The sequence below is a fragment of the Macrobrachium nipponense genome, chromosome 35 (genome assembly GCF_015104395.2).
Source record: "Macrobrachium nipponense isolate FS-2020 chromosome 35, ASM1510439v2, whole genome shotgun sequence".
Taxonomy (NCBI): Eukaryota; Metazoa; Arthropoda; class Malacostraca; order Decapoda; family Palaemonidae; genus Macrobrachium; species Macrobrachium nipponense.
In genome coordinates, this window is record NC_061096.1 from 46,261,594 (window position 1) to 46,284,496 (window position 22,903).

Here is a 22,903-nt window from a genome sequence, read left to right on the forward strand (position 1 = left end):
TTAATGGCTGTCTCTAACATGTCCAGTTTTATATTCATAGATTTTATATGCCCTCATTTGCTTCCGTTATAGGTCAAAGCGTACCTTCCATCTAGGTGGTCACCGCTTGTAAAACCACTTTGGTAATGTACGTTAGTACGAAAACAGACACCAAACTTATTAATTTTTAGAAAAAAGGATTTATAATGAAACACCCTTGATATATCTTGGAAATATATTCGAATATTGTATTGAGTAAAAATCTAATTTCCTTTTTTTTTATATTCTGAATGAAACAACGACGTGGCCATCGGAAGAAAGAAAGAATTTTTACGATACACAGAAGCACCAAAAAAAAAAAACTGTAAGACAAAATTTTAAAACTGTTTGTGGTACATTCATGCTTGCAAGCACTTTTCTAAAGACCTGATTCGCCTTAAAGTTCATTTTCGTGTGAATGGTATGATATGGATACATTAAGGAATGATGATTTTAAGTGAGATGACATATTCATCATTTTTAGTTGTCTGTACAATACATATTTATTACACGATAAATTAACAACTCCCGGATCAGATGACACAATGAAACGAAGTGAAAATATAAGATAATTCTGAAAGTTTTGAGAGGAACAAGACAAACGAGGAATTAAAGTTCTGTAAAGAATATTTGTGATAAGGAGAAGAAAGTGATACAGAATAAAGGAATTCAAATTGTACAAAGAATAGTAATTCAAAAAACAACTCTTGAGAGTAAATTTGACTGAAAGTCTGTTCAGTTACACGGATATATTTATGATACACAAAACAAGTAAGAGTAAATTTGGTACTGGTCTATATTTTTTCTTAGATCAAACATCCACAGTCAATCTTAGGCAAAAGCATCAAATTTAAAGAGTTACATTCTTGCCAGAATAGTTACATTACACTAAGAATATGTTTTACAAAGGTCATTAGAAACTTTAAGAAAATTTCCTAAAATAAGTTAAGAATATTAGGACACAAGCTGATATTCAAATGTCTAAAAGCATATACAACTACCCAGATAACGTGAGACCAGGGTTGATTTTTTTATTTTAAAAAAAGTAAAAAAAATTCAGTGATTTATTTATATGTTTGATTTCTTTTATTTATTTTTTTCTATTTGTTAGATGTTTTTTCAATCTTTTTTTTTCCCTCAAAATGTATTTTATAACAGAATTACTATTAATTTACCTTTAAGGTTTCCAGTTCTGGTCTAAAGTATGTCCTTGCAATTTATTTTATATCAAAATAAATAGATGCATCACAGTTATGCTTAAGTTTTTGTTAACCTCTAAACCATATTTTTCCATTTGTTTGCTTTCAAATAAAAAAAATTAAAAACAATTTTAAATCATGATATTTTAAACAAAAAAAATCAATGATTTAATCACGTGATTAAATCAGTTTGATTTTAATCATTGCCAACCTGTGTGAGATATTTTCCTTCTGCTGCGCCACAGAAAATGGCTTGTCATGTTGCACCTTTTAAATGATAAACAAGTAAATGACGTTTTCTGAAATCTGTCTTAATTATCTAATAAAATTGTGCCAGAAGTTTTAGTTATATTGAAACTTGGTTTAATTCTGCTTATCTTTGCAAAGAGGTCTGCTTTATTACAAGAACTGGCTAGAGAAGGAAGTGGTTAAAGAGTTAACAACGCTTTTGTAGTCTCTTACTGGGTCGTTATTCCATGACCTGTTTAACCTGTTTCGTAAACAAAATCAGCTCATGGTGTCTTAATTTAAGGAACATTGTATGAATTTGTCCACATACTTAATCTTCTGAAGGGCTCAAATATTCTCATTAAAAGTACGTTGATTTCTGAAAAATTGCGAATAATTACGTTGCTGGATTTCAGATTAGCTACAGCTTTAGGTAACCAAAAGCTACCAAAAAGTTAAGGTGAACTTCAGAAATAAATGTTTACAAATGAAAAGTTGATGACAGCCCATTTACATACATAAGCCCAATGCTACATATCACCTAGTAAGGTTTCTATACCAAGGACACCTAATTGTAAAACAACCGTCTCAGTTCCAACACAGAAATGAACTTTAAGGTCAAATCATCTGCCGTTGCTCTAAAACTAGTATCTGACAGAAGAGCTTTATGTTTCACCTATGCAATCTCTATACTCAAGTTTTTATATATTATGCATTTGATTATAGTAAGAATTCTCTGTTGAAATACGAAGCGACAGAAGCTACTTTGCGATATGGGCTCAAGACTACACAATACACTGGTCATAACTTGAGGAATAAACAACTCCTGATAAACAGCAATTAGCGAGTATTTACAGCTCTCACTTTAATCTCCTGATTAAAGTTTCTGTTTCCGTTTCTATTTCTCATATTCTCTCTTTTCCATTTTTCTCAAAACCACAATGATCCTCAGAATCTCAGGATCTCGTCGGTTGACACGCTCCTGTGATAATCTCTTGATATGTCACTATTTCAAGTTTATCTTTTTTTCCTCTGTAGAGCAAAGATGAACCCACTTTGTTTCTAAAGAGTAAATTAGCGACTTATATTTCTAGTAAGAACTCTTCTAGTACTGTATACTTGAGCCTTGCTCTATGAGATTCTTGAATAGCAACTCATTCACTGTTTCCTATATTTCTGTATTCTGCCACTGTTCACTACACGTATCGTGATGAACCACAAGGCAGAGGCAACCATTTTACCGTGGGTCGAGGTTGCAAGGTTGCAAGGATGCATCATCATAATACTTTCATGTCTGTTCAGTTCTCAATCCTCATGCTAGCTCTGTAATAGTGAGCTTTAGCGTGAGTTATTGCTGAATCTTTCGTAATTTATGCAAATCATTTTACATTTATAGTAAATAAAACAGCATCACTTTCTTCCATGGAGCTGGAAGTTTCATTCCAAGAGCGTTCTACAACTCGAAAGCATATTGTAGCAAACAGACTTCTACTGAGACTAACTGATATTTCTAGACGTCGATCACACTAAAGAAAAATAAGTAAGATTTCAAGCTTTCTTCTGACTGGGAATGAAAGAAGCACGTTCATATCTCAGAGGTCATACACATACACGATACAACACATCACGTGAAGACGCTACGACTACCGTATGAAAAGCAACAGTACTTCCCTCAGTCGTGACAACACTCTCACTTTATCTTCCCTGGAACGCCAACCCCCTGTTCAGATAACGATTGATTCGAAGGATATTATAACCACTCTTCAAAGTGATATTCACGAATGCTATAAATGACGATGAAATCAAAGAAATGAACGTCAGCTCTCAGGCAGGGTTTGAACTCCTGACTTCTGAGCTTCCTGTGCACGCACAGCTCTACCAACTCCTCTCCATTTGGAAGTGAGCACCACCCTAGATGTGCCTTCCCGCCGTCTTGCCTCAGCTCAGCTGACATTCCATCGTTATCGGACCATTTCCTCAGCTGACGGTGCCTATGAATATTGGGCTTCGTCATCCAGAAGTAAGGGGTCATCTCCAGGAAGCCTGGGTCACTTGCAGGTGTATTCTTCCGTTTCCTCTTGGCAGGTGTGGCAGTGGACGTAGCAACACCAGTGGAATTTGCAGTTGCATTTCCATTTGCGAATGTACTGGTGGGTGTTGTATCCTCTGCCGCAACACATGAGGTCGCAGCCATCGGGTTCTGCAAAAGAAGGAAGGAGGGAAGTAGAGAGAACTAGGCAAGTTTAGTTATAAATCTGGGAATTTTTTTACTTAATTAAATATCGAAGGGAGCAATGGATCTACCCCAAATCATTTACTCCTGTTGTATTTCACTTTCTCTACCTTTATCTTCTATTTCTCTTCCTTTGAAAGGGACGTCTGGCTCTGATTTACACCACCTAAACTAAAATATTAATTAGTCTTAATCGCTAGTCTGTCCCAGCATATTAAAAGATAAGTCCCAATTGAAAAATGTCATGTCATGACATACACTGTCATAGTGATGGTAAGATGTCTAACAATAAAAAAAGGGGGCTAGAAATGATAATGAGGATAATTACAAAGGACCTTCGTGATGGCGACCATTAAATATACCTTTCGACGTTCTGTTGCATCTGCGACCCACGGTTCCTAGAGATCCTGTGGCAGGATTCCTCTCGCAGTAGTTTGGGCTCTTTTGCAGATAGACCAAGTCGGAGGATCTTGGCTTCTTCGAGCGTCGCTTACCTCTGTGCAGCTTCAAGGATGGGTTCGACCTCCTTGGGCTCTGAAAAGGGGAGGATTTGGTGAGATAATGAAAGTTTTCAATTCCGGGGAAGAGAACGACTGGAGTTCTGTGGTGGCCTGTTCGACTCTTCGAAGTAGAATTAGTTCGTAACCGAAGATGTCCTTTAAATCTAGTGGAATGGCGGTTCTAAGGAATTTTCCGCAGCCTTATTGAAGGCTATTAGGTTGTGGTGCCCTCTAGCAATGAATATGAGACATAAACTTTAACCACTGTCAGTATTCTAGGTTTTTCGCTTTTGCCAAACAAAGAAGAAAGATAAGACGGTGATTATATCATTCATATGTGGCAATCCAGCTAGAGTAATACTAGTTCTTGAAATGAAGAAGTAATGTGAATCAACTTTCGAAAGTTTCAAGCATTTTCCAATCAAAATGTTAAAACTCATTTCTTTGCCGATCAGAGCAGGTAGTACCTCTGGGAGCTAATAAACAGACTTTCAGAGTTGACAATTATAATCGTCTCATAGTTGAATCTCTGTACAAAATGCATACGTACTCCTACACTACAGTAAAACCCTAGCCAATTCTTCTTACGGTTATCCAGCACTGGGTAGAGATTCGTTCTCCGGTTATGGTCGTTGACTTGTTGATAACGTGTTTGGTGCCTTTATTTAGTAAGTCTCTGACAAGTTTATGACATGTTTGGGATATGTTTGCAATAGGTTGCGAACATGTTTATGACAAGTTTTAATTGAAGTGTGGACGCACCCTTTAATCCTTACCTTTTTAGCGACGACCCGTTTGGCTGAATAATACTTCTGCAGGAGGTGTTTTCCTATGGTGTTGAACGAAGGGAGCGTCCTCCAGCAGGTTTTCATGGTGCAGGAACCGGATACGCCGTGACACTTGCACTCCGTTCTGAGGGTTTTGCGAAGAGCCTGCGTGGAAGAGGCCGATAAGTAACACTGCTCTTGTTCTGAGGCATGCAAGAGAGATTCTCAGCTGTTCAACGAAAATCAATCAACAGGTTCCAGTGATTTCCTCAATAACCTGTGGGATGGTTCTACTTATTCTTTACATATTGCTAAACATGATAGTGAGTGCTACAATAGTTTTTAGATTATATTTTCAACATGACAATAAAAAATGTATGACATTATCCTTAAGGCTCACGGAAAATGTCCAATCTATTCCTTGTAGATCCTTTGAAATGATTTCTCCTTAAAAATCAGTTAAGATGTCTTATCTTTTGATTTAAGAATCAGCCAAAAGATTTATAAACTTTCCCGTAAGAATACTTCAGGATAGTCAAGCTATTCCTCATAGATCGAGTAATCTGTTCTTTAGGAACTTGTGATAATGTCCTTAAAAATTTCCATAGAAAATTAATGAGGATATTCTGTACATTTCTAATCCTATAGTGAGTGATGTTTCTATGATCAATAATAAAATCCGAATTATTTTGGTCAAAATTTAAAATTTTCAGCTTAACATAAATTTATTCTAAGCCGATGGATCAATGAACAAAACTAAACAGTTTTAACACTGAACTCAAGAAGTAATAATCTATGCTATTTACAAAACAAGACACCCATTAAATTTAGAAACAAACAGACTGCAATGCCGTGGTCTACATGTCAATAAACCAACAAGCACAATCCATCCCCTCCCAATAAAACGTTTCCAACTAGAAGCAACGTTTACGCTTTGTCTCATAAAAAAGTAAAACGTTCACAAATATCATGTATCCCTCTCTCACCCTTCGCCCAGCTTTGTTGTTGTGGAGATTCATCAGGGATCTGGCATCTCCCTCGACCTCGCGGGCGTCCACGAACCTCCTTGCGAAACGGATTCCGTACCTGTTCAGGACGGGAAATGGGGATTCAGAGAAAGTTCATTTACCATGGGGGAAATTGATAGTTGCTTTTTTTAGATTATTAGGTATCAATAGTGTTATTAAAGCACAGCACAAATTACTATTATCTGTCTTAAATTATTATCATTATTATTATTATTATTATTATTATTATTATTATTATTATTATTATTATTATTATATCAAAGCACAAGATAAAAGACCATAGTTGATTTTTATTATATTATTATTATTATTATTATTATTATTATTATTATTATTATTATTATTATTATTACCAGCAAACGTACGTATACAGAAATCATGTACGAAAATTTGTAAAGTAACTAAGTCTAAGGGCGTAACCAGCCTCGTATCACGGACAGAACCAGCTCCGTTTCAGGGAATCCCTTCTCACCGCCACCTCCTTCGGAAAGGGGGGAGGGGCGGGAATAGGATGAAACCCCATTATAAACCATCTTACGGGTCCTCACTATAACCCTGCCAAGTTTCATGCCCATCGGACCAGCCGTTTGGCCGTAACTGAATGACAGACGGACGGACAGACATTACGCCCATTATAGTAAGATTATTATTAAAGCACACGACATAAGACCATTGGCTTTCTTAGACGAAGCTGGCCTTATGTCAGCACAAGCCTATGCGCCAAGGCATACTACGAGAAAGATATGGTGTAAAAGGGAGTACGGGGCCTGTCATGGTCCTCTGAAATCTCCCTACCACCCGAGACCTGAGAAGCATTTAAATGGAAGAATTGCTAGAATCTGATTTGGAAAAGAAGGGTAGATGGTGATAAGGGCTAAAACTGAATAATCGGACAAATCAGATAATCGATAAAAAAAAAAGTGGAACGGGAGCTTTTACTTACAATAAAACAGAGAGACAGACAGATAACTAGACAGATAGATAGGTAGATAAATAGATATACTTTATTAATAAATTAATCATTTCGCATGACTGTTGGTTCACATGAAATCAAAGCTGAGGAATACCTACTAAATAATTCTTGGCTAATCTCAACAATTCCTGCCTCCTTTTCTATATATATACTATATATGTATGTATATATTATATATATATATATATATATATATATATATATATATATATATATATCACCAGACTTACTTGATATCGGCGCTACAGCCTCCCCACTTCCACCCGGCGTCGGTGTGACCCCGACGGGAATCGTCGCACCCGCAGGTGGAGATGTTCCCACGGGCGCATGACGCCGTGACGCTGTGGGCCATTCCAGCGCTGGCTACGGCGTACACGTAAGCGGCTTCCCGACTAGCTGGAATATAAATAGATTTATTTTTTTAGGAATCTAGGAATCGGCGGGAAATGGGAATCTTATGTCCGGTAGACTAAAAAAAAATCGCTATTTTTTAGGTATTTGGAATCGGTTATTAGCTGGATGGGGAAATGGGAACGTTATGTCTACCAGGTAAGCCGGAATACACATAGATTTCTATTTTAGGAATCTAGGAATCGGAGGGAAATGGGACTCTGGTAGACTAGGTAAAATTCATATAAATCTGTTATTTTTAGGAATCTGAGAATCGGTGATTAGCTGGGTGGGAAATGGGAATCCTACGTCTACCAGACAAGCTGGAATACAGATAGATTTTTATTTTAGGAATCTAGGAATCGGTGAATACCTGGATGGGAATCCTGTTTCTAAAGAAGTTGGAATTCAGAAAGAATGTGGGAATTCTATGCCCGGTAAAGGAATATTCAGCTAAATCTCGTTTTAGGAATCAAGGAACCGGTGACGAGCAGGTGAGAAATGGGAATCCTATGTTCGGTAGCCTATATTATATTTGGAATTCGGATAGGGTTTTTCTAGGAATCTAAGAATGAGTGTAAATTGTAATTCACGGCAGTGGCGGATTTAATGAGGGGTTGACCTACCTGGTCACGTGTCCCTCACCCCATGGATATGAAACAGAACAATGTTTTCTTTCAATCAATCATTATTAGTAGCAAATTTTACTTAGGTAATAATTATTTCAATAACAACAACTGTACACAACTACTACGGTATATATATATATATACTATATATATATATATATATATACGTATATATATATATATATATATATATATATAGTATATATTTTGATATTGATATAATGTGTACCGTATGTGTGCAAATGTTACATGTAGTATAGTATATGATAATCCTAAGTGCCCCCCCAATGAAAGATCTTTAGATCCGCCACTGATTCACGGGACTTAATTTACCTAGCCCCAGTCCAGTATATCTGTAAAATATTAGATATTTTTATCAAATGTAAGAAATACTAACAAATATTGAAATGTCAGTCTTAGATATATTCCTAAAATTGCAAAACACATCCAGGATGCAAGTGACTTAAAGACAGACTCACGTATAGCTAAGAATCCCATAAACATTTCATAAAAGAAAACGGAAAAGCCGATAGAAAATGAGAATGTTAATGGTAGACTAAAAGAGACTAAAAATCCTTTCCTTTTTCTGACGTGTTCAGAAATCGTGATCATATGACCATATCTATGTCCTCTACACACACGCACATATATTTTTGGGGTACATATTTATTGTCTTAAATCTTAAGATTGATTATGCAAAATCACATATTATCTATTCTTTAAGGTATGTGAATATGTAAAATTTTGTAAGTGGCTTTATATGAGACTCTTCCAACAAAGATATGAAAAAATAGTTAGTTGTCATTTTAAAAATTAGTTCGATGAAATATCAGGATTTTTGGGATGAAATGCCTTTATCATATGATTACGTTGTAAATTCATTGATGAATTGGGCAAATCTTTTGTAAATAGTCGCAAATGACCTATCAGATTTTGATATTATTTTAGAATGAGAATAGATCTCATGAAAAATTTAAGACAATCCCAGGTATATTTAGAGAAGTTTATTTCATGCTAAAGGCCTTTATTAAGTTGAAATGGAGCGAAGGAAAGTCACCATTCTAGCCGATGGAATGACAATATCTAGATTACAAGCTATTTACGCAAACAAGTTTATTTAACTAATTACGCTGACTTTAGTATGTGATATTTCTGACCAATTATTGTCGTTGATCAAGTAAACATATTTTATTTCAGATTAATATTTCATTTGTTAACGTTGTCTTACATTACCTCCAGTATAAAATGCAATGGGACACTTTGTGTAACGTTAAATGAGAACTGTTAATGAAACATTTTCATAAATATTGGACAATGACTTTTGCCAAATTACAGAGCTTTAAGTCTGTTCATTTATTCATAATCTGTTTTTATTTTCTGGATCCTTTCTATTATGTCAGTGGATGTTAATAGTATTTTTTGAAACAAGTCTATGGCGACAAAATCATTTAAATCACTAAAACTGAAGCATGACTCACTAGTGCTACAAGGATTACCTATATTCCAATGCATTCCTGGAACAAAATAAGCCTTTGAGTACTATTTTAAAACAACAGCTGTAAGAGTTAGCATAGGCTTGGCCTATAACACCGTAAGACATATCGACTATTCACTGAAGTAAAATTTTTACTCATAAAGTTATTTTGCCATTTCTATTTCTTATTCTTGTCACCAGGAGCACAAGATTTTAAACCTACTTTTGTAGGCTCTGAAAAGGGTGTAACTCAGTCTAAATTCGATCCCTAAAGTATATGAGAGAGAGGAGAGAGAGAGAGAGAGAGAGAGAGAGAGAGAGAGAGAGAGAGAGACTGAATGGGGGAGAAAGAGATAGTTGATGCTAGTCTTGAGAGTCGGAGAGAGATATCTCTAGACTCATAATCGCTGGGTGGGTCCAGCTGTGGCCTGTGTCTTTCGCCTTAGGCTGAAAGACCTGAAAATGTGACTTCACCCTCTATTAGTGTCATTCTTTTTCTTCTCCCTGGAATTTAAAGGAGACACTGGACTGTAATCAAAGGAAGGAATACGGCCTAAACACCACGTTCAGTTCACACCATCCATTCCGGAAGGCGCCGAGCTTTCTGGAATAAGAATGCAAATGACCCAGAGACAGAACTGGTTATAAAAATGAGCCTTCAGAGAAGGAGAAACGATCCAGAACCAGTTGCAGTATCCTGGAAACGATTCGAGTTGATTTAAGCTTACGATTAAGTGTGATTGTATGGATTATATGGTCTCGGGTACTCATTAGTACCAAGGCTTAACTCTCACATCGAGGGGCGGTGTCTTCTCGACTTCGAGGAGGGAGGAAAGGAAACGGTAGACATTAGTAAAAAATTAGTCAATTTTTGGGGTGGGTAGTTCAGAGCTGTGTCCTCGCTTTGTGTCATTGATTCTTCTTCTTCGTCTTCTTCTTCTTCTTCTTCTTCTTTATATAGCTGGCCCTATAACAGCACGGCCTGTTGTCACTATCCGACATCGAATCCGAGAATACTGAATTATCTTTTTCTCTTTGAGAACAAAGTTATGAATCAAACAACCACTGACTCTTAGCAGTTTCAGCTGTTCTGAAATAAATATAGGCCTATGTGTGTGTGTATGAATACTAACAATACCGCTTATAACTGACTATTCACTTTAAACATAAATATAAGAAAATTACATTGAACACACATCCGGCATTCAGGGTAATAGAAGGTTTAGATAATTATCATTAGCTGTTATCACCATTTAAACGTCTGCCATTAACACTTCTGAGCCCGAAGAGGCGTTGGCTGATAAGTCGACCCTAGACCAATCTTTCTTGTCCCAAACTCTCTCTCTCTCTCTCTCTCTCTCTCTCTCTCTCTCTCTCTCTCTCTCTCTCTCTCTCTCTTTTCTGAGAGATAACCGAAAGATTGCCAAGGTCCACTTTGTCCCTATCAAGAGTTTTATCGCCTCGTATATAACATCCTCGCCGACAGTCGCTCGATAAAGGCGCGAAGTAAGTGACCAGAGGGTAGGTGGCTGGCAGCAGCGTGTGTAAGACTTAGGCTAATAAGTCTTTATAAGTCTTTATAAGTCTTTATACGTCTTCAAAGTGTCTTTTTTATTGACGCAAATATCTTCTTTGGAAGGCGAGTTTTCGCGTGGCTATAATGCCTGCTCTGACTATCTGATAATCTTTGAATCTTCTGGAACTGATGTGGACGGCTTTCGTTCGTTATATCGTGATTAGACCAATTATGCCTGCGTATTTTAAAAACGCCTATAATTAATTATCATTCACACGATTATACAGTGGGAATTAAATCAAGCAAGCTTATTTAACCAATAATTTATTAACAGTTTGCTATTTACCTCCATTAACCACGTAATTACACATAGGTCTATATAATGAAGCAAAAAAAATAAATAAAAACTACATAAGATTCGTCATAAAAGTGTAATTAAAATGACTGAATAATATTAAGAACACAAAGCAATAAAAAAGCACCACGCAAAGCATTTCATTCGTTACCTTCTCTTCCTGCATGGAAAGCATTTGCATGCTTGTAACCTGACCATTAATACATGCTTATTAGACGAATATAAAGATGAACGTATCGAATTATATTAATTAAATTTGATTAAGCTAAATACATATTAAACCTATAAATCTAAACATCTCCCCCAGCACACACACCCTCCTCTCTCTCTCTCTCTCTCCCTCTCTCTCTCTAACCTATACACAATGGCTTAATACAACGCTTAAAAGCCTCGTTCGTGGTCCGTATCTCGTCATTATCGTCTGAGGCATTAAACAATCCTGGTTCAGAGAAGGCTCATGGAAGATGGGCCCCCACGCCCGCCCCCCGCCAGCACACCCCCCCACCCCCCTCGCCCCCAACACTGTGCAGATATCTGGGACGTCAGTCATGGGTCTTCACCGATAAGGTGTCCTTCTTCGATGTCCTTCATTAATCAAGTGGAAGGCGCCGAAGGTGGAAAGGCTTTTAATAATGTAGGGTCTCTGTCTCTCTCTCTCTCTCTACCAAAGTATATCTTTCTTTTCAGTTAATGAATTTATCTTACTGCTCAGGATTCTCTCTCTCTCTCTCTCTCTCTCTCTCTCTCTCTCTCTCTCTCTCTCAAAGTATATCTTTCTTTTCAGTTAATGAATTTATCTTGCTGCTCTGGATTCGGTCTCTCTCTCTCTCTCTCTCTCTCTCTCTCTCTCTCTCTCTAAGTATATCTTTCTTTTCAGTTAATGTATTCATCTTGCTGTTTTATCTCTCTCTCTCTTTCTCTCTCTCTCCCTCTCTCCCTCCCTCATCAGTAAGAGAATTTATCTCAGGATTCGACTCTCTCTCTCTCTCTCTCTCTCTCTCTATTCTCTCCTCAGTAAGAGAATTTATCTCAGAATTCTCTCTCTCTCTCTCTCTTCCACTCTCCCGCGCCTCCTCTCTCTCCCGCTTCCTCTCCTCCTCTCTCTCTCTCACTCGGGACCTTTTCTCCTCTTCATCTCCTCTCCCCTCGTCCCGCCTTCACTCTCTCTCTCGCTCTCTCAGTCATCAGTAAAGGAATGGAATTTAATCTCAGGATTCGATATCTCTCCTCTCTCTCGTCTCTCTCCATCGCATCTCTCGTCTCTTCCTCTAAGTTTATCATTCTTTTCAGTTAATGAATGTTTATCTCCTATCTCTCTCTTCCTCTCTGCTCTCGCTCTCTCTCTCCTCTCTCTCTCTCTCTCAGTCATCTTTTTTTTTTTTATTTTTTCAGGATTCATCTCAGGATTCGATCTCTCTCTCTCTCACACACACATTAGTAAGGGAATTTATCTAAGGATTCGATCTCTCTCTCTCTCTCTCTCTCTCTCTCTCTCTTCTCTCTCTCTCTCTCACTGTATATAACTTTTACAATCAACTATTGCAACAACAGCTGTTATCAACAGCAGAAAGAAAATCTGTAGCAGTAAATACTATCAGCTGATCTGCATCTGTATATTTATTGTATATTTATTGCTGAATATTTTTAGTTATCCAGTTTATTCACACATTCGTGCTAGTCAGGCTAAAAAATACGTATTGAATTGTTGAGCATAGAAAAGGACAGTAGAGGAAAGAGAAGAGTCATGAAGAAATAAGGAGGAAAACGATACTAAAGATATGAAGGTGAAAAGTTATAGTTATATGACACCCGTAAAACCATGGAGGGTCAAGGATGGCTTTCAATAAACCCAAAAAATATATGCCTATTTTATATATCGGTTTAATATACAAGTACAGAATCAGCGGTTAGTATTTACTGCAACAGCTGTTATCTCTGCTGTTGATACCAGCTGTTGTTACAACAGTCGAATGTAAAGTTAGATACAATGAGAGAGAGAGAGAGAGAGAGAGAGAGAGAGAAAGAGAGAGAGAGTTATCTTGGATAACTTTTCGAACACAGTTGACAATAAACCTTTTTTTTTTTTTTTTTTCATTGAGATTTGAAATCAATAATTTTCTTTATATATTTTGTTTTCGTATCAAAGGTATTTTGATTTCAATCATTTAAAATCCAACCACAGTTCAGGAAGGGATTTATCTGTATTTATTTTCTTTTAATTTGGGATTTGCCTGGATTTTTTAATTTCCAGAGTTTTTATTTCATTTTTTTATTGCACTTCTGTGTCTATTTTTTTAACAGAATAATTATTCATAAATTTATGTGTTAATAAGATATTTACCTTCCACGTCATTGCTTGCAAATTCAGATTTACCACTCTTGAATATGAGAGAGAGAGAGAGAGAGAGAGAGAGAGAGAGAGAGAGAGAGAGAGAGAGAGAGAGAGAGAATAAATAAAATATTTTAGTGCCTACATTACGTATATCCTAATCCAGAATTACTACTCTTGGTTGTGTGTGTGTATGTGAGAGAGAGAGAGAGAGAGAGAGAGAGAGAGAACTGGAATGTATTACGATCAAACCAAGGAATTTCCATTAAGCGAAATGGCCGTTGCATTGCTGCTATCGAATTCCTTAGCATCTCTCTCTCTCTCTCTCTCTCTCTCTCTCTCTCTCTCTCTCTCGTGTTTATATTTAAACGTACGCATAACAAAGATGATTAAGATTTCAACGCAATGCATTCACTCGAAATAAAAAGTTTATAGACGCTTTTAATCTGGTCAAGGATGTCTAGAAATTGATTTCTAAATACTCAGCACCTAGATTATTATTATTATTATTATTATATTATTATTATTATTATTATTATTATTATTATTATTATATGAAGGTAGGAGACCCTCTCTCAAACATGTTTTGTTAAAGATGATGGCAGCATCAGTGGAATTGATTTTATATATGGGTCTTTTCAATCTTATTATTCTCTTCTCATCAGGGCTGGTATTTGCTAATAGCTGGCCGATGTATTATATCTTGGTTAAAGAAATGTTTTCTAAAAATACTAATTTATTGATATGATCATCATTATTATTATTAGTTATTATTGTTATTATTATTATGATTATTATTATTTATCATTATTATTATTATTATATTATTATTATTATTATATTATTATTATTATTATTCATAGCATGAACCCTATTCATAAGTTCATGCCCACAAGAACTATTGACTTGAAATTCAGGCTTCCAAAGAATATGGTGTTCATTTGAAAGAGGTAACAGAAGGTAATATATATACTATATATATATATATATATATATATATATATATATATATATATATATATATGAGCACCGTTTTTATCTCGTTTATAACAATAAAAAATCATATTATCCTCTTTTTTTTATTTAAAAAATTAGGTTGTAATAGCAACTTAATAATTTATAGATAAATGGTATGTACTTAATTATTATTATTATTATTATTATTATTATTATTATTATTATTATTATTATTATTATTATCTGTTTGACAAACAACAGCTGCTACTAAACTGCTAAAAATCCCCAAACGACATCAGCCACGGGTAGTTGACGACCCTCGCTATCAGGCTATCAGCCTGACAAAACATAATTGTCATGCAAATAACTTCCCTTTTTATATCTCTCGATATCCCGAACTTCATACACCAAGATTACACTCCACTTCCCCTGCCATTTTTCAGTGAGATAAGTCGATGGGTATAAGTACCCAAAGCGGTGATAGGTACCCGGTACCGTACCCTCATTCACAAAGGGAATTATGTCCTCACCCTGAAAATGTACCGTAACTGATTGTAACGACCAAGCCAACAAAGTCTCCTTTTTCTTTTCCGCTTCTTCTTTTAGTTTTTGCTCTCCTCTTTTTCCCCCGTTGCCTCTGTAGCGCCTTAATCTCTCTCTCTCTCTCTCTCTCTCTCTCTCTCTCACTGCATTCGAATGCCATCAGTAATCACCCTCCTTACCGGGTCTTCATAAGCCAAACAACTCCCCCCCCCACCGCTCCTCCCACCGCCCCCCCCACCCCCCCCCCCCCCCCCCCCCCCCCCCCCACCGTTACACCCGACAATCCCTACCACCTACCTCCTCCCCCAAAACTTCGTCCAGACTTGTTTACATAATGCCGCGTAATAGCTGTCTTTAAACCCGGTTGTCCATTCGGCCACTCTCTCTCTCTCTCTCTCTCTCTCTCTCTCTCTCTCTCTTCTTTCTTTTTTTGTCCAGGGCCCTCAGTGAAAGATAGACGGGCAATCGCAATACATGTAAATACAAACCTCTTTCTTCTTCTCCTTCTTCTTCTTCTTCTTCTTCTTCACAATAAATTCAGGGCTTGTCAATCCTCTTCGGACCCAAATGGGAATCCCCCTTACAAGCATCCGCGTTGTTTCTCCTCTCCAAACAAACTTCCTGTTTGTTGTTCTTAAGATTTTTTTTTTTTCCAGTGAATGCAAAAACATTTCAATAAATCTTTTGTGAGTCTTTATGGATCTAAAACCTCTGAAATGAGGAGAATGTTTACAAATGTGCTTTGACGATGAACTTTTTAAATGAGACGGATTCTGTCGTAATTCCAAGTTCGTTCAAAAGGACTCGCGACCATCGGCGTTTGTTGTACGCTGAGAGAGAGAGAGAGAGAGAGAGAGAGAGAGAGAGAGAGAGAGGGAGAGAGAGAGAATGAAAGGGACCGCCGACTACGCAGCTTTCCCTAATCTCTGTGCGCACTCGAAGAAAGATGCGTTTGAATTGCACTGCATTACAATGAATTGTTGCTTTTGCAAAGGCCCAAAAAAGAGAGAGAAAAAGAAGGTTCGTATCGCCCAGATTAAGCTCTTGATTAGAATCTCGGATTCAATGGGCACCGCTCTTTTGAATTGTATAGAAAACGGATCTAGGAATGACACAAAAGACATTCAGTGTATGGATTTGCCTCCGGGGGCTAAATACGCAGTATTGCATCGATGTTGCAAAATGTTGCAGGAAGGTTCCATTTACTGTACAGCTCTTTTGGAAGATATGATTGGTATCTTTAGCTGCAGCACAAGTTGAGATAAATAGTTACGAATTCTGAATGCGTATGGAAGTCATCTCAACGAAAGAGAAAATTCATATTTACGTTTGCTTCGAGAAAAATCTTTTGAACTCACAACAGATCAATTTTTATTTTAAACAATTAGAAACTCTTTATCAAAATATGACCCAAATTAATGTGTCTTTTGAACTTACAATAGTTTAATGTTTATAATGAAAATCCAGTCAAGTAAATAGAATATTTGTCCGAATTCGTGCAAATTACAAAGAATATATGTATTGAACTTGCAGTAGCTTTTTATAAAAAAAAAAAAAAAAATTGGTAAACAAAACAGGCTTGTTGGCTCTTTGTCCGAATGTGTGTGTACACAAACAAGAAGCAGAGGAGTCCATTACCTGTACAAGAACCTCCTGCTTTTGCTCTTCTTCCTATTGTGCTCTTTCCTCTTTCTCTTCCTCCTCTCCTCCTAAATAGGAAATCCTCACGTTTCGTAATCCAGATTTCCTGCGCACTGCTCGCGAGAACGAGAGACCGTACTGGCCGAATTTAGCGAGAGGAATCAGACTAATTTGTAGATTCCTACAATTTCCTGAACAAAGTAAGTTTTGTTTTTGTTGACGTGAGCAGTGAATTTTGTATCTGCGTGTTAGTCGAATGTGGTTGGTCAGAGCTAGGGGTAGATGAGGGTATGGGGCTAGCAACTTCATCCCAAAATTATTACAGCCACACTTCCTACGGGGAGCAGTATATATAATAATATATATATATATATATATAGTATATATATATATATATATCTATAATTATATACTGTCTCTGAAATATAGTACTTTTCTCTCTATAGTTTTGTGTTTTTATGGGCTCCTTTTATTAGATGGAATTCTGTTGTTACAGAACATTTTTTACCAGTCATATATATAGATATGTATATATATATATATACATATATCTATATATATATATATATATATATATATATATATATATTGGAATACTTATACTATCTTACATTCTTAAAGAAAAATACTTCAATACTTCCACTTAAGAAAATAAAGGATAGGAAGACAAAAATAACAAACAAACAAACAAACAAAATAAGAACTCAGCTCCTAACTCACCAACGAGCACAACATGGCCGAACACGCTGCTCGCTCCGGCCATGAGCGAGCAGTTCCAGCGGTGGTTCCTAAACTGGTGCTGACACTCGCTGATCCCAACTCGAGCTCCCTCGCTGATGGCCACGATGGCGTCTGGAGCCCTGGAGCAGATCTTCCTCTGGCGAGGCGTTAGACCCAACAGCCGAGAACACAGGAGGTTGGCCCCGAGAGCCACCACCGAGGAGACGGCCCTGTTTGGAGAGAGAGAAGAAAAAGAAGAGCGGATTATGATTGATTAAGCTAAGAAGAAGACCCGAGACTATGGAGAGGTCCGGAGAAAATCTCGGGAGTGTTGCCATCTTGTGCAGCTGGAAAAAGTTAAGTATATCTTAGTTTTACCAGACCACTAAGCTAATTAACAGCTCTCCTAGGGCTGGCCCGAAGGATTAGATATTTTTACGTGGCTAAGAACCAGTTGGTCACTTAGCAACGGGACCTACAGCTTATTGTGGGATCCAAACCACATTATATCGAGAAATAAATTTCTATCACCAGAAATAAATTCCTCTGATTCCACGCTGGCCGAGCCGAAAATCGAACTTCGGACCACCGGATTGGCAGCCGAGCGCGAAAACCACTCGTCCAACGAGGAACCGCAACTGGAAAAGGCACGACAAATTCTGCTTACACGCGGTCCTGTTCGAAGAGAGAAAAGAAGTGATTTAGGATTGTGTAAGACAACAAGACTTCCTGAGAAAGGTTGTTCATTTTTGGCATCTGGTACTGATGGTTAAGTTAAGAACATTGCAATATTCTAGTCAAGACAAATTCTGCTTACACGGCCCTGTTTGGAGAGAGAAAAGTTGGGTGTTTCGGGCTTGAGTAAGCCAAGAAGTTCTGAGAAAAGCGCTTCTGTGTTGCCATCTTTTGCAGATGGCAATGTTATGAATACTGAAGTATTCTAGTAAAGAAGAATATTCTACTTACCTGGAAAAAGAAACTGGTGACTCAGGACTGGGTAAGCGGAAAGAGGTTCTGAAAAAAGGCTCGTAAGTGTTGTCATCCTGTGCAGGATGGCAATGTTAAGAACATTGAAATATTCTTGTAAATGCTAATTCTGCTCACCTGGGTATAACTGCAGCCTGTTCACCTTTTCTCTTTTTTAAGAAGTGATCTCATCGTAATGATAATTATGCACAGAACCATTGGTTTCTCGTCCCAGTAATTAGTTCTAGGTTATGATTAGGAGTGGATATATATATATATATATATACATATAGTATATATACTAGATATATATATATGTATATATATATATATTTGTTTATATATATACTATATATGTGTGTGTGTGTGTTTATGTGTTGTTATAACACCGGTGATGATGAATAATCACAATATGACATTGTTTTGCTATTTTGTTGTTTTTGTTAATTAATTTTCCCACGATTATAAACATAATCTTTATCATTTTCATAATTCTAATATCAATCAGATTTCGTCACAGATAACTCATAAGCACACAATGACTGTTAATATTAAAAAAAAAGACAGAAAGATTCCTTTTCGATTAAAATCGACCAGAGCTACCATCTACCTTACGACTTGCAAAGTATGCAACAGGGATGCAACAGGGATTAGCCGTGTATTACCCCAACACGGGGCACCGCAGAACCTTAATCATACGAAAATTACTACCATTCTTCTTCTTTTGCTTTTTTTAGTATACTAATGACTAGTAACGCTTCGGATTTACGATTGGCTTTGGCTTCTACCTTCGCTCGTCGAGATGTTTCAATCTTCCAGGGTCAAAGATTTTTTTTTATTAATCGTAGAATTTTTTCTTGTGGGGAGGGGAGCGTGGGGGTTGGGGTAAGGGAGGAGTTGTAATGTTTATCGTAGCACAAATGTTTATAAAGAGGAATAATGGTGTTTTTTTATTAGTTGTGTTCTTTCTGCCCACGTGCTTTTCGCTTTTTGTTCGTCCATAGACGTGGGTTTCTCTGTGAGGTTTGTTTATTATCCTGCTTTTTGAAAGTTATTGATTTTCTTGACTGTCCGTAGATGGAAATATTTAAACAAGTTTTGTTTTGATATTTGTTTGTCCGTAGATGCTTGCTGTTGAATTTGTTTGTCCACAGATGGGAGTTTTTAAGTGAGGTTTACTTTGGCCATTTGACTGTCCACAGACCTGAAATTTTAATCAAGTTTTCTTATTGGTCTCCTTTTGAATGTTTCTGCTTTTCTCCATTTGTATGTCCACAGATGTGAATTTTTAATGAAGGTCCGCCTATTCGTCTCGTTTTGAAAGTTACTGCTTGCTTTTTCATCTCCTTATGATAGTTCCTCTTTTTAATGAATAGTTCATCTTTTTTATGAACAAGCTCCGACATCTTCATAATTTAGCCAGCTTCTGGTTCCTGCCGTCGACCCACCTTTAAACGAAGTCCATCGCATACCACTGATATGAAATCACTCCTTCTCTTTCGAGATATGACCAACAGACAGTCAAAGAAGAAGAAGAAGAAGAAGAAGAAGAAAAGGAGAGGAGGAGGAGGAGAGGCTTATGCAGAAACATGAGTCGAAGAAGATGAAGAAGAAAGAAAGGCTTACATAGGAACGTCAAAGAAGAAAAAGAAAGGCATACGTAGAAACAGTCAGAATTGATGATGATTCCTCTTAGCTTTCAGAGGCTCCTTGACCCTAGAACCCACACGCAGCAGCAGTAGCAGAGGAAGGAGCGTCCAACAGAACCCAACAGAATAAAGGCCCAAGAAACATTCGCCATAGGCGAAGGGCCCACATCGCTACTCCACCTCCAAGGACGACAAACTGTCCGAAGTCACGCGAATGGAAGACGGAGGGAAAGGTTGCATCCTTCGCTCAGGTGCCACCGGTCGGTAATCATCGAGGGGCCTTAGGAATGAGACACAACACAACACACCCTTTTTTACCAGCGGTGGAAGTGTTTCTCGTAATGTTTCTCAGTGAGGGCGTCCATGATTTATAGGATTAATTGGCGTCTTTGGAGTTCGATGTATGGAATGCAAAGGCTCGGCTCCTGGTGAGAGTTTCTCTGTAGCGTCTGCTTACGCGACTGAGATGTTTTAAATATCTCGAACCCCGCAGGATTACTAATTGAGATTATTGCTTACGAAATAACAAGGATTGTTTGTCTCACTTATTTGTTTTACATATCTTGAGTAATATTTTCGTATTTTCTGTGTTTAAACAATCCATCACGTAGGATTACTAATTGAGATTACAGTTTACAAATAAAAAAGGATTGTTTCAATTAATTGTTTGTTTTACAATTCTCCTGAATTGTTTCCTTTAAACAAAAGTCCTGTTTTCCTTCTCTCTCTCTCTCTCTCTCTCTCTCTCTCTCTCTCTCTCTCTCTCTCTCTTTTTTTGACGGTAAATAAAACGTTCAATAATTGCCACAGTCAATATGATGACCAAAAATTAGCTTCAGAAAATTAAGACAATTAAAGTTATTGAAAGAAATAAATAAATGGCATATAATAAGGACAAGATAATAAAGTCATAGCCAGCCAGACAAGCTAAGTAATTTAAGGGAAAATTTTAAAAAGATTCTTTTGTCATATAAAAGGCATATTGTAATGAGGTCTTCAGACATTCAGTTAGATATATTAGACATACCTATTCTCTCTCTCTCTCTCTCTCTCTCTCTTCTCTCTCTTCTCTCTCTCTCTCTCTCTTCGTCTCTCGCTCTCTCTAAAATTTTTCTTCTCTCTCTCTCTCTCTCTCTCTCGCTCTCTCTCTAAAATTTAAAGGAAAAACAGGAAAAGGTTTTTTTTCAATATATAATTTTATAATATATATAATAGATATAATATATATATATTTAATATATATATATTATAATAATTGAAAAAAAACTTTTTCATGTTTCCTTTAAAATTTTAGAGAGAGAGAGGAGAGATGAGAGGGAGAGAGAGAAGAGAGATTAGAGAGATGATGAGAGAGAAAATAGGTATGTTATATATCTAACTGAATGTCTGAAGACCTCATTACAATAGCCTTTTATAATTGACAAAAAGAACTCCTCTCTTCCTTTTTAATAATTTTCCCTTAAATTAAAAACCTTTTTTAGCTGTATGCTTTTGGCCTTTAGAAAAACTTTTTATCTGTCCTTATTATATGCCACTATTTATTTCTTTCAATAACTTTAATGTCTTAATTCTGAAGCTAATTTTTGGTCATCATAATTGATGACCAAATGAAGGTCTGCAGACATTCGTTAGATATATTAGACATACTATTCCTCTCTTCTCTCTCTCTCTCTCTCTCTCTCTCTCTCTCTCTCTCTTCTCTCTTCTCTCTAAATTTTTAAAGGAAAAAGGAAAAGGGTTATTTTCTTCAATTATATATAATATTATATATATATCTATAATATATATATATATATATAATATATATGAAAAAAAAAAAACTTTCCTGTTTTCTTTAAAATTTTAGAGAGAGAGAGGACGAGAGAGAGAGATGGACGAGAGAGAGAGAGAGAGTAGAGAGAGAGAGAGAGACAGAGAGAATAGGTATGTCTAATATATCTAACTGAATGTCTGAAGACCTCATTACAATATGCCTTTATATGACAAAAGAATCTTTTTTAAAATTTTCCCTTAATTACTTAGCTTGTCTGGCTGGCTATGACTTTATTATCTTGTCCTTATTATATGCCATTTATGTATTCTTTCAATAACTTGAATTGTCTTAATTTTCTGAAGCTAATTTTGTCATCATATTGACTGTATATATATATATATATATATATATATATATATATATATACTATACATATATATGTATATATATATGAATATATAATATATATATATATATATATATATATATATATTTTATACAGATACATAATTATGTGTGTATGTATGTATATATGTATGTATGTATATTATAAGCGTGTTTCCATTTGTATATCTGCACGCGCGAGCGCATTTCTGACCAGGTGGAAGGTAAGTCCACCAGACTCCTTTTTTTTTTCACCTTCTCATGAATTCTAAATGAGTCCTCCTCTCCTCTATTTGGATAACAGCGGCGAGTAAATACTCGCGTGTTCACTTTCGGAGATTACAGAGGAGGGCAGAAGATTACTTCTGACCGCAGACAGACTTGTTTATTTGTTTACTTTTTTAACGGCTTTGTTTTTGTTTGCGGTTGTGGGAGGTTACGAAGAGGCCTTGCGTGCCTGCTTCGGCGGCGTCGAAAAGATTGATTGAATGTTTTGGGTTATGTGTTTGTGCTTGCGCTGTGATTGTTTGTATGTGTGTGGTTTTTTTTATTTTATTTTATGAGTCGCGTTACAGCTACGAAGGCTGTTGGTGTTTTAGAAATAAGTTTGCTATAATATATATATATACGTGCATGTATTGCATGACTTAT

The 22,903-nt window shown here is 36.6% G+C and overlaps 1 protein-coding gene across 1 annotated transcript in view; it reads right to left on the reverse strand.

The window, feature by feature from the left end:
- Positions 1 to 211: 211 nt before the first annotated feature.
- The window catches only part of LOC135208735 (protein Wnt-7b-like), a 92,716-nt gene continuing 70,024 nt past the window's right edge, over positions 212 to 22,903 (reverse strand). Inside the window, exons 3-8 of the mRNA XM_064241228.1 lie at positions 17,501 to 17,730; positions 7,177 to 7,342; positions 5,932 to 6,031; positions 4,955 to 5,110; positions 4,041 to 4,212; positions 212 to 3,645 (exon numbers count right to left, since the gene is read on the reverse strand). Coding sequence (XP_064097298.1) covers positions 3,494 to 3,645; positions 4,041 to 4,212; positions 4,955 to 5,110; positions 5,932 to 6,031; positions 7,177 to 7,342; positions 17,501 to 17,730 — 976 coding nt within the window. The 3' untranslated portion in view covers positions 212 to 3,493. The remainder of the gene's footprint in view (positions 3,646 to 4,040; positions 4,213 to 4,954; positions 5,111 to 5,931; positions 6,032 to 7,176; positions 7,343 to 17,500; positions 17,731 to 22,903) is intronic.